The following is a 16689-nucleotide window of genomic DNA, read 5'->3' on the forward strand; positions in this document are numbered from 1 at the left end:
AGGTCTTGCAGGGAGATCTTTTTAAAATTGTATTATTTACTAAGGTTTATTACTAACCTGGATAACATTTGGGATTAAAGAGATTGTTTAGTGTATTTGAATCTGAGCGGGAGAACTGGCTTTTTATTTAATTTATATTTTGCTGCGAGTTCACGCGTATAGCTCTTGTTAGTGATGGGAAGTTCGGATCATTAAAGTGAATCGGATCATTTCGACTCGTTCATTGAAATGATCCGATTCATGATCCGAATCTTCGGATCATTCAGTGTGACTCAGAGGAGTTACTGTTTCCCTGTCCCTCTCTGCAGTCACACTAACGATGGGCCCCGCCCCTTTACGGTAAATGAACCCTCCTGTCTGCCTACTCTAGTAACCCCATCAACCATAACTGCCCCTAAATTAACCCTAAACACCCCATTAACCATAACTGCCCTAAATTAACCCTAAACACCCCATTAACCATTACTGCCCCTAAATTAACACTAAAGACCCCATCAACCATACCAACTCACCAATAAGGTAATTTATCTGGAGTACATGCAATTCATTTAGGGGCCGTTATGGTTAATGGGGTATCTCATGGTGCTCCAGAGTTTCGTCTAAAGCCTGTCCTGTACAGCGGGCAATTACTTTCAAGGGATCCATGTATAAAGTGGATATAGAGGCAAAAGGTGATTATTATTAACCTTATTTGAATGCGCCTACCCAGAATCCTTGTGGTTGTGGCAGCACCATGAGATTTCTGAGGGAACAACAAGCCTTCTGGCTTGTCTGGTGTCTACAAATGAATCGTTCAGATCAAGGGAAGGTTTCTATAGGATGGGGGAGATAATGGCATGTCTGAATGAGGATGGGAATACACCAGAGGACAAGGAGAGATTAAAGAAGTGGGTTAGGTTTGGGTAAGGACACTAGAGAGGGGTGGTAGGAGATGTGAAGGTGCAGGGTCGAGGGGACAGATGGTGAGGTGGGAAGACAACAGGACCTTGGAAACTTTGAATAGTGTAACTGGGCTGAAGCAGGTGAGGATGGAGGGAGGTTGAGGTACCATATGATTGACACTATGGGGGAGGATGTTATCCCTGATACGCCACTCCTTATACCTCCCCCTGATACGCCACTCCTTATACCGATGTGCCACTGGTTCCCCTGATATGCCACTCTGCTCCCCCCATGCTCCAGACTCCCTGGTGTCTAGTGGGGGCAGCCGGTGGACATCTGCGCTATGCGCATAGACAAACCTCTGCTGCTGGCCGGAACTTTCACTGGCGCTTCAGTGACTGAGCACCGGAAGGTCATGTGACATCGGTGCTCCATCATAGAAGCCCGGCCGGAAGTGTAGGGTAGCAGCTGAGGTTTCCATTGGCTACCATAGAGAAGGGTCCAGGTCCCCTGCAGCGCTGCAGGGGATCCTCCTCTCTGGTAGCCAGTGAACATCAGTGATGCTGGCAGACAACCTCCACTGCTGTCCGGGACTTCGATCACGCCAGTGCTCCATCATAGAAGCCCCGGAGGAAGTGGATGGCAGTAGCGAAGTGTCAGGGACTGGATCCATACAGACGACTATAATGACCCAGAGCACCCAATGGATGATATTCAGGAGATATTGCGCAGTAGCAGAGTTTGACAGGGCCTGGTGCTGGGTAACCACACTCCCCCGAGTGATGAGCACCTAGGGTTGTACGGCCAAATACCAGCGCCCTGACATAGCAGCAGATGTTGTCCAGACTACAAAAAAAAAGTGATATCCTGCAGGCACCCTGGAGCAGGCATGAGACATAGCTCAACAGAGAAATGTGCAGGATGCTGCAGGCTGGGAGTAGGGAAGCTAAGTAGAGTAACAGCAGAAACAGCAAGCAAGGGAGACAAAGCGAGCAAGGAACATACCAGACAAGACATACATGGTACAGGACACAACAGAGGACAGGGAACAAGGCAAGGAACACAGGGGATGGATCCATGAATGGATTACAGCAAAAGGGGGACTGTAGCGAGACGGGGAGACTGTATTGAGACAGGGGAACCTAGAGATAAGCAGCTCTGCAACCTGAATGGGGCTTGACACAGAGGTTGTGTGCGCGCGCGCATCGCACAGACGTCCACCGGCTGCCAGAGAGGAGGATATAGGTAGGGAATCTGGATCTAAGTGTTATAGTCCGACCTCTATTTGAGGTCTGATTATGAGACGAGGGGTACTTTTCAGAGCATTTGATCGATTAGTTGTTGCAGCCCTAGTAATCATCTGTTTTTTGGATTTTAATTGTGATTCTTTAAGCCTTCATATCTTCAAGGTAAAACATATCTTATTTTTTTTATTTTGCCAGATGAAACACAGTAGCCGTAGCCAATATTCAACCTGGGATGAACAGAGGGAGTACTTGGATCATAAAAAATACAGCAGAACCTGCAAACGAAGAAGAACCCATAGTAGTGAGCATGGAAACGACTACAAATGCAGCTTCAATAAGTTTAAATCAACAGATGAGTATGTACCAGTGTTTTTTTTGTTTTTGTGTATGTTTTGTTTATTTTTTTATTACATCCTACAGTGCCTTACCGCTTATTACGCAAAAGTACGTTCTGCATTTACATCCCTTCCAGATCTGATCTCTCCCCGGCAATTGTTAGCCCAATTGGGGGTACTTCCGTGAATGTAATCTTCTGCTTTTTTTGTTAACCAATTACATGCACGGAAATCTGTAGTAGACAAAAACAATTCTAAACAGCCCTATATTTTTTTCCCTGTACCTCCCTGTAGAGGGACTGGAGATCACTATAGTATTACAAGAAAACACATACAACACCATTTTTTTATTTTATTTATTCTAATCATCTCATTACCATTTATACTACTGTTTTTATCCTTAAGGATTTTTTTTTAAAGTGTATTTTAACTCGGATTGAAGGTTGGTAGGGAATTTAGATAATTTATTACATTTGTAAACTGGATTTACTTAGCATGAGTGAGTTGGGAGTTGTAAGTAAGTTATGACATGGAGGTTTTTATTATTATTAAGATTTGGTAGGTAGTTTTATTACATAAGTGGTTGCCCAAGCAAGACTACTTGAAGAAGACTACTAATTTCAAATCAAATTTACTTATTACACAAACCCATCCTTGCCTAACAAAACACATTACATGAATAAGTCTCTGATAAAAATTCCAAGCTTGAAATATGTATATTCCAGTTAGGGCTGCAACAACTAATCGATAATGAAAATTAGTTGATTAGTTCATTAGTTGAATCGATTTTTATCGATTGTAAGATGAGAGTTTTTTCAGAGCAAATGCTCTAAAAATACCCCTCGTTTTATAATCCGTTTCATTCAGTGTGACTCACAGCAGTCCCTCCCTGCAGTCACTCTGACGATTGGCCATGCCTCTTTTTTCTCCCAGTCCCTCCCAGTCCCACACCGACGATTGGCCCGCCAATTTCCTTATAGCATCCACATGGATCAGACACTCATCTGAGTATAAAACTACTGCTGAAAGTAAGGGGAGGTGGGGTTAATTTAGGGGCAGTTATGGTTAATGGGGTGTTTAAGATTAATTTAGGGGCAGGTATGGTTGATGGGATCTTTAGGGTTAATTTAGGGGCAGCTGTGGTTGATGGGGTCTTTAGGGTTAATTTAGGGGCAGGTATGGTTGATGGGATCTTTAGGGTTAATTTAGGGGCAGGTATGGTTGATGGGATCTTTAGGGTTAATTTAGGGGCAGCTGTGGTTGATGGGGTCTTTAGGGTTAATTTAGGGGCAGCTGTGGCTGATGGGGTCTTTAGGGTTAATTTAGGGCCAGTTGTGGTTCATGGGGTCTTTAGGGTTTATTTAATGCTGAGGACGGAGGGTTCATTTAATTTAATAAGGTTGACTTAAGGTGCGGTTAGAGGTAAAGGGGGGGGCAAACTAAGGGAATCTAAATCCTGGGGGCAGTGAAGATTAATCCTGTATTTTTTTTATAAAAGTATTGTCAGTGTGCTGTGAACAAGTCTGTGAATCTATGAGGGCACTATGGGATATCTGAGGGGTATAAGGCATATAGAGGATATAAGGCATATGTAGTGAGGGCAGTGTGGCATGCCTGGGAGGCAGTGTGGCATATCAGGGGAGGATGGAGTGGCATGTCTGGGAGGCAGTGTGGCATATCTGGGGAAGACGGAGTGGCGTGTCTGGGAGGCAGTGTGGCATATCTGGGGAAGAAGGAGTGGAAAATGCCTTATGTCAGTAAAGTAGTTCAGATCCTGGAATAAGTTGGCACCAAAACATACTCTTAACTAGACTTGTGCATTCCTCTTCGGGCGAACATGAAAACGAACACAAAGAGTGTGTTTTCGTGTTCGTTCCGAAGACACCCTGCTGCAACAGTTAAATGTCCGTACCAGCGACCAACAAAGTCGCTGGTACGGACATTTAACTGACACAGCTGGTCTCCCCGCTGCAACAGTTAAATGTCCGCACTCGCGGTCATTAATTCTGTCGAACTTGCAAACTTTTTTTTTTCTATTTATTTTGGGTTTTTTTTTTTATTAAACTGTTAGATGAAAGGATCATGGGAATATATTTTATTTGAATAATTAATAAATGCAAATGAGCACACTGACGTATGTGGCTAATATATCTTCGGGCAGAATGCTGCCATGTATTGGTAAGATACATTGAGTAGCATAGTAACTTTGGATTTCAAGCATATGGAACAATCCAAAGTTATTATGCTACTCAATGTATCTTACCAATAGATGGCAGCATTCTGCCCGAAGATATATTAGCCATATGGTAGTGTACTCATTTGCATTTATTAATTATTCAAATAAAATATATTCCCATGAGTTCCTCCCCACAAATTATATATTTTTTTTTCCAGGACAAGTAGGACTTTTCTTTTGAAAACATATATATGTTTATAAAACATTATTTGTTATGAAAAAAATCTGGGGGGAAAGATGAAGAAATACTATTTTTTTTTTCAGTTTTACCCATAGCTACTGCAAATAAAAAATAAAAACATAAAATACTAAATGTATTTAGATGTATGCCCTGGAAACGCCTCGTATACCTTTTTGTTTTTTTTATTTACAGGGTAAAATATGAATGATGTAAATCATGGTTTCTGAACAAGGTTTTTTTATGTTTTCTAATTTTATATATTAAAGGCTGGGAATTGAGCACCTGAGCACATGCCAGTATTTCAGAAGGTTTCTTTCTCAGGGTATGTGCAAGAACAAAAACAACTTGATTTGTATTCAGTAACACATTGAGTAGAGCAATACTCTATATTAGGGCTGCAACTAACGATTATTTTAATAATCGATTAGTTGGCCGATGATTTTTTCGATTAATCGGATAAAAAAAAATATGCAAATTTTTTGTTTATTTAAAATAATTTAATGAACTGGATGTTAAAAAACAACTTAAAATTTACATTAACATTCTTATTTTGTTATGATGTAATAAAAAAACAATATTTTCAAAGTACAAAAACCCAAACACAATATTTATGAAACAAAATAACCCCAAACATTCTGAAAAGAGGTGGACTATTACTGTTCAAGAAACTTTGCCCCAGCCCTGGCACTTTGCACCCAGCACTTTGCACCCAGCCCTGGCACTTTGCACCCAGCACTTTGCCCCACCCCTGGCACTTTGCACCCAGCACTTTGCACCCAGCCCTGGCACTTTGCATTCAGCACTTTGCCCCAGCCCTGGCACTTTGCACCCAGAACTTTGCACCCAGCCCTGGCACTTTGCACCCAGCCCTGGCACTTTGCACCCAGCACTTTGCACCCGGCACTTTGCACCCAGCCCTGGCACTTTGCACTCAGCACTTTGCCCCAGCCCTGGCACTTTGCACCCAGCACTTTGCACCCAGCCCTGGCACTTTGCACCCAGAACTTTGCACCCAGAACTTTGCACCCAGCCCTGGCACTTTGCACCCAGCCCTGGCACTTTGCACTGTGCCCCTGCACCCAGTCTCCAACTCTGCCCTGCACCCAGCCCTGCCCCCACATTCTGCCCTGCCCCCACACTCACACCCTGCACCCACTCTGCCCTGCACCCACACTCACACTCTGCACTGCACCCAGTCTCCAACTCTGCCCTGCACCCCCACCCCCACTCTGCCCTGCACCCAGTCTCCTGCCCTTCCCCCACACTCACACCCTGCCCTGCATCCCCACCCCCACTCTGCCCTGCACTCAGTCTCCTACCCTGGCCTGCCCCCCCACCCCCACTCTGCCCTGAAACCCCACCCCCACCCCCACCCCCGCGAATCGCTCTGTGCGAATGGAGCCACTCGCACAGAGCGAACCGCTCTGTGCGAACGGAGCCACTCGCACAGAGCGAACCGCTCTGTGCGAACGGAGCCACTCGCACAGAGCGAACCGCTCTGTGCGAACGGAGCCACTCGCACAGAGCGAATCGCTCTGTGCGAACGGAGCCACTCGCACAGAGCGAACCGCTCTGTGCGAACGGAGCCACTCGCACAGAGCGAACCGCTCTGTGCGAACGGAGCCACACGCAACTAAAAGAAGGCGGAGAGTGCAGAGCGTGTAGCGGAAGCGGGGAACGCTCGCGGAGGTAAGTAAAAGGAGCCGAGTGCTCCAACAACGAATCGATCACTCGATTAATCGATAACGGAAATCGTCGACAACGATTTCCGTTATCGATTATTATCGATTTTATCGATTCGTTGTTTCAGCCCTACTCTATATGTATGTATATGTCATGATTTCTGGAAATTGTGGCCCAAATTAGGTTTCAACCCTATAAATCAAAATAACCGTCATAAACTGTGTTCTCTGAAAGCACATTGCCTGAGGATGTCACACTCCACATACGCAGAACGTTGATCTACTTTTTTTTCTTGTACGCATATAATGGTTTTCACTGTGGTTCCTTCCTTCGGTTTAGGGGCAGTTTTTCATGTTTTTGAATTCTCTTCTTCCCTAAGGTTGGGGACATTTTTTGTTTTTGTGTCTCAATTTAGTGATTAACTTGGGTTAGGTGTTAGTGCTGGGGTCCTGTTAGTGAAAAGTGAATTGGACGTGGTTAAATGTTAGGGGTAGGTTAAAGCAGGGCTTGACAAATTTGTTGTGAATCTAGGCGCCAGGTAAAAAAGTTAGGAGCCAGGATTTTTTGGTTAGGAGTGATCGGATCATCATCAGCCCACTTACTAAACTCACAGCGTTTGACCTGGAAGCACCCTGGACTTTCAGGTCAGTGCTGGTTTTTTTTTATTATAATTTTTTTTTTATTTTTTTTTTAACTCTTTCGATGCTGATGTTCCATTGGAGCACAGCATTGACTGATATTTAGTCCCCACAAGCTTGTGGGGAAAAATGTTAACCCCTGCAATGCCACGAATGTGTCATACACAAGTGTGGCATTGAAGGGGTTAACGCTGCACTGTCGCTCTCATGGAGCGATCAGGCAGCAGGGGGGTGTTGGGGCTGGTGTCCACACTCATGTGGAGACCAAAGAACCCTCTCCCCCTGTCCCTGAAGCTGCCTCTGGCAGCTGGGACTCAATTGCTGGTCTATAGACCAGCCATTGCAGGGAGGGGAGTCTTTGATGACTGCTGTAGGCTTCCATGCCTACAGGAATCAAAGGGCTTGTGGGGGCTCGTTTTTGCTGTTGCTGGTCTGCCTGGGCTTCCAGCAGCAGAGCCCCGTACAAAACGGGAATTAACCCCTAAATGCCGCAATCGCGGCATTGAAGGGGTTAACGCTGCACTGTCGCTCTCATGGAGCGATCAGGCAGCAGGGGGGTGTTGGGGTCAGGTCCCCACACTTGTGTGGGGACCCAATCAACACACAACCCCCTTCCCTGAAGCTGCCTGTGGCAGCTGAAAACACGATTGCTGGTTTTGCAGCAACCGCGGTTTCAGCCTACAGGATCACTCCGTGGGAGTGATCTCAGGCTCGGGGGCGGGCTCTGAGTGGCTGTGCTGTCTGCCCCCGTGTGGTTACTCAGCCTCTTACAGACACATTTTTTTATGGATGTAAGAGGCTGACAAAACCTAGGCGCCAGGACAAAATTCTCTGTCGCCATGGCGACCTGGCGCCTGGGATTTGTCGAGCCCTGGGTTAAAGTTACTGAATAGTGTTGGCGACAGGGGTTATTAAATTAGATGATTGGCTATTGATCGTGACCTAAAGGCTTGTTAATTAGTAATCACATTGCATTTTAGTAGGTGCCAAACATCCCCATTGAGAGGTGTTCCTGTTGTGAGATACAGGAAGGACTATAGAGCTGCAACAACTAATCGATAATAATCTACAATGAAAATCATTGTCAACGTTGCTGCCTGGCACTTCCGCCGGGGGTTCTATGATGGAGCGCTGGCGTGACATGACCTTCCAGTGCTCTGTCATAGATGCCCCAGCGGAAGGCCGGGCAGAAGTAGAGGTTGAGGCATCGCTCAGATGTCCAGATAATCACCTAAATATGAGGAACCTTTTGAATAATGAAGAGGTTTTCCTTTTAACAACTTTATGGAGAATTTACCATCTGAATCTCCCACAAGGACTTGTATATCAGTAATTGTAAGGGTTTCTTGTGTGTTCTCACATTTTATTTTATGGACTATTATTTTGCTGATTTGTAACCATTATTTTCTGTATCCCATGCATTCCTGTATTTTTGTGCCCAGCACTATGGAACCCTTTTATTATTATTTTTTTTTTAGATTACATATTTAATATTAGGGATGCACCGAAATGAAAATTCAGGATTCACTTGGCTAAAAATGACCCCCCCCCTCTTTTATTAATAGTAAGTAATAAACCAAAATTGGACAAAAAATAGATTAATAATAATATATATAAAATTAGCAGCAATCACATTCATATCATGCCCCGGCATACCCAGATTCCAGCATGTACTGGCTGACTTGGCATGATAGGAGTGTGATTACTGTTAACAATCATATATTTATTAATATTGTGTATTTTTTTATTTATTTTGGTCCAATTTCGGTGTGTTAACCACACTTTTATTAAAAGTAAGTAAACATGGCCCCTGATGCCGGTATTGAGGCATTACCACACTACCGTTTGGGTGCAGATAGTGAACTTAGATCAGTTATCAAGGGGTTGAATCTTGATGCTGGTTCTGATAGACAGGAAGATGAAAGATTTTCATCCGAATTGACCCCTTTCTATCTTCTTTTCTTGTGTTTGCTGCTCCTTTCTTCATCTGCTACTCCTTGAACATTGCCTCCTGGTGAACTTCCGCAAAAGGGCGGAGCCTCTTGGCACACACCGTTTCTTCCTCTTCGCGAAAAGTAAACAGAGAGACCAGACTAATGCAGATTCATGGAGAATGAACAATTTGAGAAACTGGAGAGGGTGTGTTGGAAGGCTCTTGCAGTTATCCTGACAGGCCATTGTTCAATATCTGAAATACTCCATCTTGGGGACCTTACGTGAAAGCAGCTTGCTATACCCCATCAGAACCTTTGCAATAAATTAGGGCTGCAACAACTAATCGATAAAATCGATAATAATCGATAATGAAAATGGTTGCCAACGAATTTCATTATCGATTAGTTGAATCGATTTTTATCGATTATAAAATAAGGGTTTTTTCAGAGCAAACGCTCTGAAAAATACCCCTCATTATATAATCCATTTAGTCTGACTCACAGCAGCAGCTCCTACTTACCAGTCCCTCCCTGTAATCACTGTGACAACTGGCCCCGCCCCTTCCTTCTCCCAGAAGGCCAGAACCACATGGCTGTGACACTCATCTAATTGTAAGTATAAAATTAATATTTGGGCTGCTGAAAGTTAGGGGAGGTGGGGGTTAATTTAGGGGCAGTTATGGTTAATGGGATGTTTAGGGCTAATTTAGGGGCAGCTATGGTTAATGGGGTGTTTAGGGCTAATTTAGGGGCAGCTATGGTTAATGGGGTGTTTAGGGCTAATTTAGGGGCAGCTACGGTTAATGGGGTGTTTAGGGCTAATTTAGGGGCAGCTATGGTTAATGGGGTGTTTAGGGCTAATTTAGGGGCAGTTATGGTTTATGGGGTGTTTAGGGTTAATTTAGGGGCAGCTAGGTTAATGGGGTGTTTAGGGTTAATTTAGGAGCAGCTGTGGTTAATGGTGTGTTTAGGGTTAATTTAGGGGATGTTGTGGTTGATGGGGTCTTTAGGGTTAATTTAGGGGATGCTGTGGTTAATGGGGTGTTTAGGGTTAATTTAGGGGCAGTTATGGTTGATGGGGTGTTTAGGGTTAATTTAGGGTAGTTTTGATGGGGTATTTAGAGTTAATTTAGGGGTAGTTATGGTTAATGGGGTGTTTTGGGTTAATTTAATGATGAGGACTGAGGGTTAATTTAATAAAGTTAACTTAAGGTGCAGTTAGAGATAAAGGGGGGCAAACTAAGGGGAATCTAAATCCTGGGGGCAGTGAAGATTAACCCAGTACTTATTTATAAAATATAAGGTATAAGGCATATCTGGGGAGGACGGAGTGACATATCTGGGGTTATAAGGCATATATACGGTATATAAGGCATATGTGGGAGGCAGCGTGGAGTGGCATGTCTGGGAGGCAGCGTGGCAAGCCTGGGCTCAAATGTGCATTAATTGGGGGGGCTGGTTGGGAAATAAAGACAAGAAATGCATTTTATCAAAGTTTTTTTTTATTCTGCTGTTTGTATTTAACATCATTTGTTTATTAAATTATTTTAAATAAATGAAAAATTTACATTCATTTTTTTTATCCGATTAATCGGAAAAAAAATCGGCCAACTAATCGATTATGAAAATAATCGTTAGTTGCAGCCCTACAATAAATGTTATTTCTGTTTCATGCAAAAGAATATCTGTCTGGCCTCCATTACCTTTCAATCTTAAGAGGTGGGGGGGGGCAGTTTCGGCCAAGTGAATCCTGAATACTTGGTTTGGTCCAGACTTTTTATTTCGGTGAATCCCTATTTTTTCTACCCTTTGTATATTTGTTTCTCCCCTCAAAATACAACTTACTGTGTCTGTTTCAGTTACTACCTTGAAGACAGACCTAAAAGCAGTCGAGACCACCATCATGACAGGCGTTATGTGGAAATTAGACGTAACTACAAAGACTACAATCGTGATAGCAGACGTTTGCGCAGAGACCATGAAAGTCACCGCACTCATTGCAGCAAGTCATCAGCGCAAAGCAGAAGAAGCAGTCAAATAAATAAATACAGGAAACATCACAATCCAAGTCATGATGCGCGTACGGTATGTATTTGGGTTTTCCCCCCTCTTCCTTTGCCCCTGCCTTCCTTTTATATTTACCCCTGATTTTACAACTGGGACATTTAGCAAGCAAAAATGTTTGAGAAAGATGCATATAAAAGAAAATTAGTTCAGCTGAGACATAAAACGTTTTGGGAATGTTGTGTAAATGCAGTTTATTAATATAATTACCAAGGTGGTGGCTCTGTTTAATATAATGTTGTCGTTTCTCTAATATGAGTAGATTAATGTAGTGTTCTAATATGAAGATATTCCTTTTCAAAGTTAGGTGATCAATAATACACAAATGGTATTTTTTTGTGTGTGTAGATATATATTATGTGGTCTGGGTTTTGTAAGACATTTATTCTTTAGGGACCTGTTTTTGAGTACGAGTGGGAGTGTGATACACATTATTTACCTTCCCATAGCCTTGGACTCAAATGGTTACATTAGACCTCTTTTAACTGTAAAGCCTTATCATGGCTGTGCATTTATTTTTCTGCACTACAGATAATATGTAAGTAAGAAATGTTTCATGTAACTTGCTTTAATATAAACCAAATATCTATCTTATCTGAAAATTTGTTCCTTGCCATGTTTTTCTTCTGTAACATAAACTGTGTGCCCCTGGAATTATTGGGGACTGAATTTGAATGAAATTGCTCCTGCCAACTGTTCGTGGCCTGGTTGCGTAACTGAATATCCGAATGTCTCCCTGCTGAATGAATTGTTCTACTCTGAATTCACTTGGTCGGGTTTAATGATTGGCTGGACGATCTTTGGGCCACCCACTTCCTGTTTCCAGAAGACCCACCGAAGGAAAGATGGAAGATCCAGGAGTGTAGAGGATGATGAGGAGGGTCACCTGATCTGTGAAAGTGGAGACGTACTAAGAGGAAGATGTATAGATTATTTTTCAAAACCTTTATTGCTCTAGATAGCAGATTAAAATTTAAATGTGTTGATTTTGACAGTCTTTATTTTTAAATTGTGTTTTTAGTTTTGTTAAATTTTAAATCTCTGGAAGTTAAAATTTTTAGAAGTTTTTATAGCATGTTAAAACGTTTCGTTTTATGCAATAGATTATAATTCTAAACTTTAAGATCTTTAAGTGGGTATAACATAAGCAATTGATTGGTCAATTAAGGAATTACATTTTTTTTATTTAATATTTTTTGCCAATTCCAGATGAAATTGTTCAGACATTAGGAGAAGGGGCTTTTGGAAAAGTAGTAGAATGTATTGATCACATGGGGTAAGTGAAGGCTTAATTTAATTTTTAACTAATTTAATCTTTAATTCCTGCATATACACACTGATTTTTATCACAGGAAGCTTTGCTAAAGCACACAAAAAAAGACACCAAATTAAGTCAGTGATATCAATATCTTAACAAAATGAAGAGCCTTGAGTGTGGAATACAGTGCTGTATACACATAGGTTAGAATTGAAAAAAAGAAAGTTTTAACTCGTATTGTTGTATAATCTTTATCTGCAGACCTGGAGGTTGCCATTGTTCTCAGTAAGGTTACCTCCTTGGGCAGTCAGCCCCCTTTTGTGTGGCACTGCGCATTGGAAAAGAATGAATTAAAAATATTTTTATGAGCAAGTCTTAAAATTTGGTGCTGTATTTTCCCAAAATCCTGGCATGGAATAAGTTTAAATACCAGCATTTAAAATACCATGGGATGTCCAGTTTTTAAAAGTATATCGTTTGATGGGGGTAATTTAATTGGTTGTCTTCAAATAGGGCATGGCATGGGATTACCAAATGTAAAATTTCCAAAAAATGCACACCTCCCAAATGTGGTTCTTTAGCATCCAAACAATCTGACAAACCTATGCATAGGTGGTATCACTGTACTCAGGAGTTGTTGCTGAACAGAACACATATTGGGGTTTTGTTTGGCAGTGACACATAGCAGGAGCTGTAAATGTACAATGTGTGTGTGACAAAAACACAAAAAAATTGCCACCACAAAGATTGGGAAAGGCTGGTACTAGAATTAGTTAATGGAAAGATTTAAGAAACTATCATTTGAAATACCCTGAGGTGTCTAGTTTTTAAACATACGGTACATGGTTTGATGGTGTAAATTGAACTGACCACTTTCAAAGATAGAGCATGGGGGCAGAATGACCAGATTTGGAAAAAAAAATGGTTATGAGATAGGGCCATAAGTACAAGTAGCATATTGCTATCACTAGAAAAACAACACAAAAACATTGGGTATTTCTAAACTCAACAGATTTAGAAACCTGATTTTTTAACCTGTTTAGCAGGTATTTTCATTAGCTCTTGTTGATGAGTAAAATATTTTTCGAATAAAAAAAGTCCTTTTTTGTTGTTTTACCATATTTTATATATTTTTTTTATAGTAAATTAGATGATATGATCACAAAAGTGGTATGTAAAGAAAGATTTTGTCCTGGGAAAAAAAATATATAATTTGCGTGATTACACTGAATAACAGTTACAGCTAAACACAAAGTTACAAGGGGTACAAAAAATAAACAGCTGTGTCCTTAAGAGGTTAAGGACTTGTGTACGCCTTATAAGACACAGAGCTCTTTGATATAATGGGATGGTTGGGCTGCCACACACACACAGATGTATAACACTTTTTTTTATAAACCTGTGTTTCAATTGTTTGATATCCATCAGAGCAGATAATTTATGTGTGTATGTATATGTGTATATATAGTATGTTAGGGATATTAATGAGACAAAATAGGCAAAACCAATATTTTATCACGCACGCAAAATAATGACGCTATGAATTATTGTAGGACCACATCCACAATATTAATATAAAGAGATACCCTATATTTTATCTCTGATCCTAAATTCTTTCAGATCGCCGAAAATTATAATTCCAATTAGATATATATCATCACGATAGTCTATCAAAATATTATTTATTGTATAAACACAATTTATAAAATATATCTATATTAGTCATGCAGTGCAGAGGATAAAACAGAAACATTCTTAAAGCATATCACAATGAATCCAAAATACAGTATATTATCGATTAGTTATTAAGTACATTACTTTATGAGTCTAACACACACAATTTCCATTCCACTCAGCAACCAAAAATAATAATCAGGGCGGTAATAAAAAGATCACCATCTCTCTGTATATATTACAGTATTAGTGAAGTTCCTAATAGATGCAAATAATGTATATCTTTTAATTATTGTCATTATCACGGGTTATAAGATGCAGTCTCACAAGCCGTCATATGCAATAACGCCATATACTATTTCCCAGAAAAAGGGAATTCTATATTGAAGTAGACAAAATGCACCTCTATTCAGAATAATAAAACAATTATAATTACCACCACTTGTTGCTGTGGTCCAACTGTTCCTTGTAGAAATTAATCCAGGTTCAGTGGGAAGAAATATAATTTTCTATAAGTTATATATGTTAGAACTCAAAATAACCCAAAGAGTAAAATATGGTGCCAGGATGTTCCAAAATTCCAATTCTCAGGGTGTCCAATTTTTGTATAGGTGACTGAGTCAGTCTTTAAATTATTAAAAACATAGTCTTTTAAAGACAGGGCTTATTATCATAGTCTCCACCTATTGATTGGAATTCTCCAATCATAACGGTGGGTTTTACCCATTATAATTAGGGCTTCTAATCATATTTACACCGTTTGTAGTTTCATAATTTACCTCCAAGAGACGCTGTGGTCTAAGAAATTACTTAAGTGACTTGGCTTTCTGGGGACTGGAAGCAGCAAGGATGGCATTGCAGCAAATTTATAGTCTACAAGGTTGGTGAAGTCCCCCGTGTGTTTTGTTTTAGTTGAAACCCTGATAGTAATGGATGTCTTGTTAGTAAGAGCTCAGATGAGCTAGGTTTTATTTTGTAGGGTTTTATTTGTGTTTGCTGCCTGTTAACGTGGACTTTACATTGAAGTGGCTGGACATGGTTCCGGGTTCACTATAAATATAATATATACACACACACTGGCCACTTTATTAGGTACACCCTGCTAGTACGGGGTTGGAGCCCCTGCTGCCTTCGTTCTTCGTGGCCTACTTTCTATAAGGTGCAGATTTTGGTACATATGGAGGTGATGGCATCACGCAGTTGCTGCAGATTTGTCGGCTGCTCATCCATGTTGAAAATCCTCCCATTCCACCACATCCCAAAGGTGCTCTATTAGATTGAGATATGGTGACTGTGGAGGCCATTGGAGTACAGTGAACTCATTGTTCTGTTCAAGAAACCAGTTTGACATGATGTGAGCTTTGTGACATGGTACATTATCCTGCTGGAAGTAGCCATCAGAAGATGGGTACACTGTGGTCATAAAGGGATGGACATGGTCAGCAACAATAGTCGTGTTTAAACAATGCGCAATTGGTACTAAGGGGCCCAAAGTGTGCCAAGAAATTGTCCCCCACACCATTACACCACCACCAGCCTGAACCGTTGATACAAGGCAGGATCATGCTTTCATGTTGTTTACGCCAAATTCTGGCAACATTCATCCAGTGTTCCATTGTCTGATTTTGGTGAGCCTGTGCGAATTGTAGCCTCAGTTTCCTGTTCTTAGCTGACAGGAGTGGCACCCGGTGCGGTCTTCTGCTGCTGTAGCCCATCTGTTTCAAGATTCGACATGTTGTGCGTGCAGAGATGGTATTCTGTATACCTTGGTTGGTTATTTGAGTTACTGTTGCCTTTCTGTCGTCTTGAACCAGTCTGCCATTCTCCTCTGACATCAACAAGGCATTTTCGTCCACACAACTGCCACTCACTGGATATTTTCCCCTTTTCAGACCATTCTCTGTAAACCTGTTGTGTGCGTGAAAATCCCAGTAGATCAGCAGTTTCTGAAATACTCAGACCAGCCTGTCTGGCACCAACTACCATGCCATGTTCAAAGTTACTTAAATCTACGTCTACATGCCTAAATGCATTGAGCTGCTGCCATGTGAGTGGCTGATTAGCTATTTGTGTTACCAAGCAAATGAACAGGTGTACCTAATAAAGTTGCCAGTGAGGGAGCCAGAGATGGGGGGAGAAAATCCAGGTAATATACCGTATTTGCTCGATTATAAGACGACCCTGATTATAAGACGACCCCCCAAAATCTGAATATTAACTTAGGAAAAAAAGAAAAAGCCTGAATATAAGACGACCCTAAAGGAAAAAAGTTTTACCAGTAAATGTTAATTCATGTAAACTATTTTTTTAAATAAAAGCTATGATTGAGAAAAATATTTTTTTTGTTTTTATTTCCTTGTATTTTCCAACCTGTCCCCCAGTTACGCACATCTGCCCCCAGGCTTGCCACACCAATATGGCACTGTGGCCCATGATATGCCTTTTAACCCTCTATATGCCACTGTGCCCCATGGTATGCCTTTTGACCCCCTATGTGCCACTCTGCCTCCAGAAATGCCTTATACCCCTATATCCCATTCTGGCATTTAGGGGGTTA

The 16689-nt window shown here is 41.4% G+C and overlaps 1 protein-coding gene across 1 annotated transcript in view; it reads left to right on the top strand.

Moving 5' to 3' along the window:
- Positions 1 to 2324: 2324 nt before the first annotated feature.
- Positions 2325 to 16689, top strand: part of LOC149275913 (dual specificity protein kinase CLK4-like) — a 43719-nt gene continuing 29354 nt past the window's right edge. The window contains exons 1-4 of the mRNA XM_089504145.1: positions 2325 to 2485; positions 10996 to 11221; positions 12027 to 12123; positions 12410 to 12476. Of these exons, the coding sequence (XP_089360271.1) occupies positions 2325 to 2485; positions 10996 to 11221; positions 12027 to 12123; positions 12410 to 12476 (551 nt within the window). The remainder of the gene's footprint in view (positions 2486 to 10995; positions 11222 to 12026; positions 12124 to 12409; positions 12477 to 16689) is intronic.

This window comes from Sceloporus occidentalis, unplaced genomic scaffold, assembly GCF_023333645.1.
Source record: "Sceloporus occidentalis isolate IW3139 unplaced genomic scaffold, rSceOcc1.0.p SCAF_257, whole genome shotgun sequence".
NCBI classification, from domain to species: Eukaryota; Metazoa; Chordata; class Lepidosauria; order Squamata; family Phrynosomatidae; genus Sceloporus; species Sceloporus occidentalis.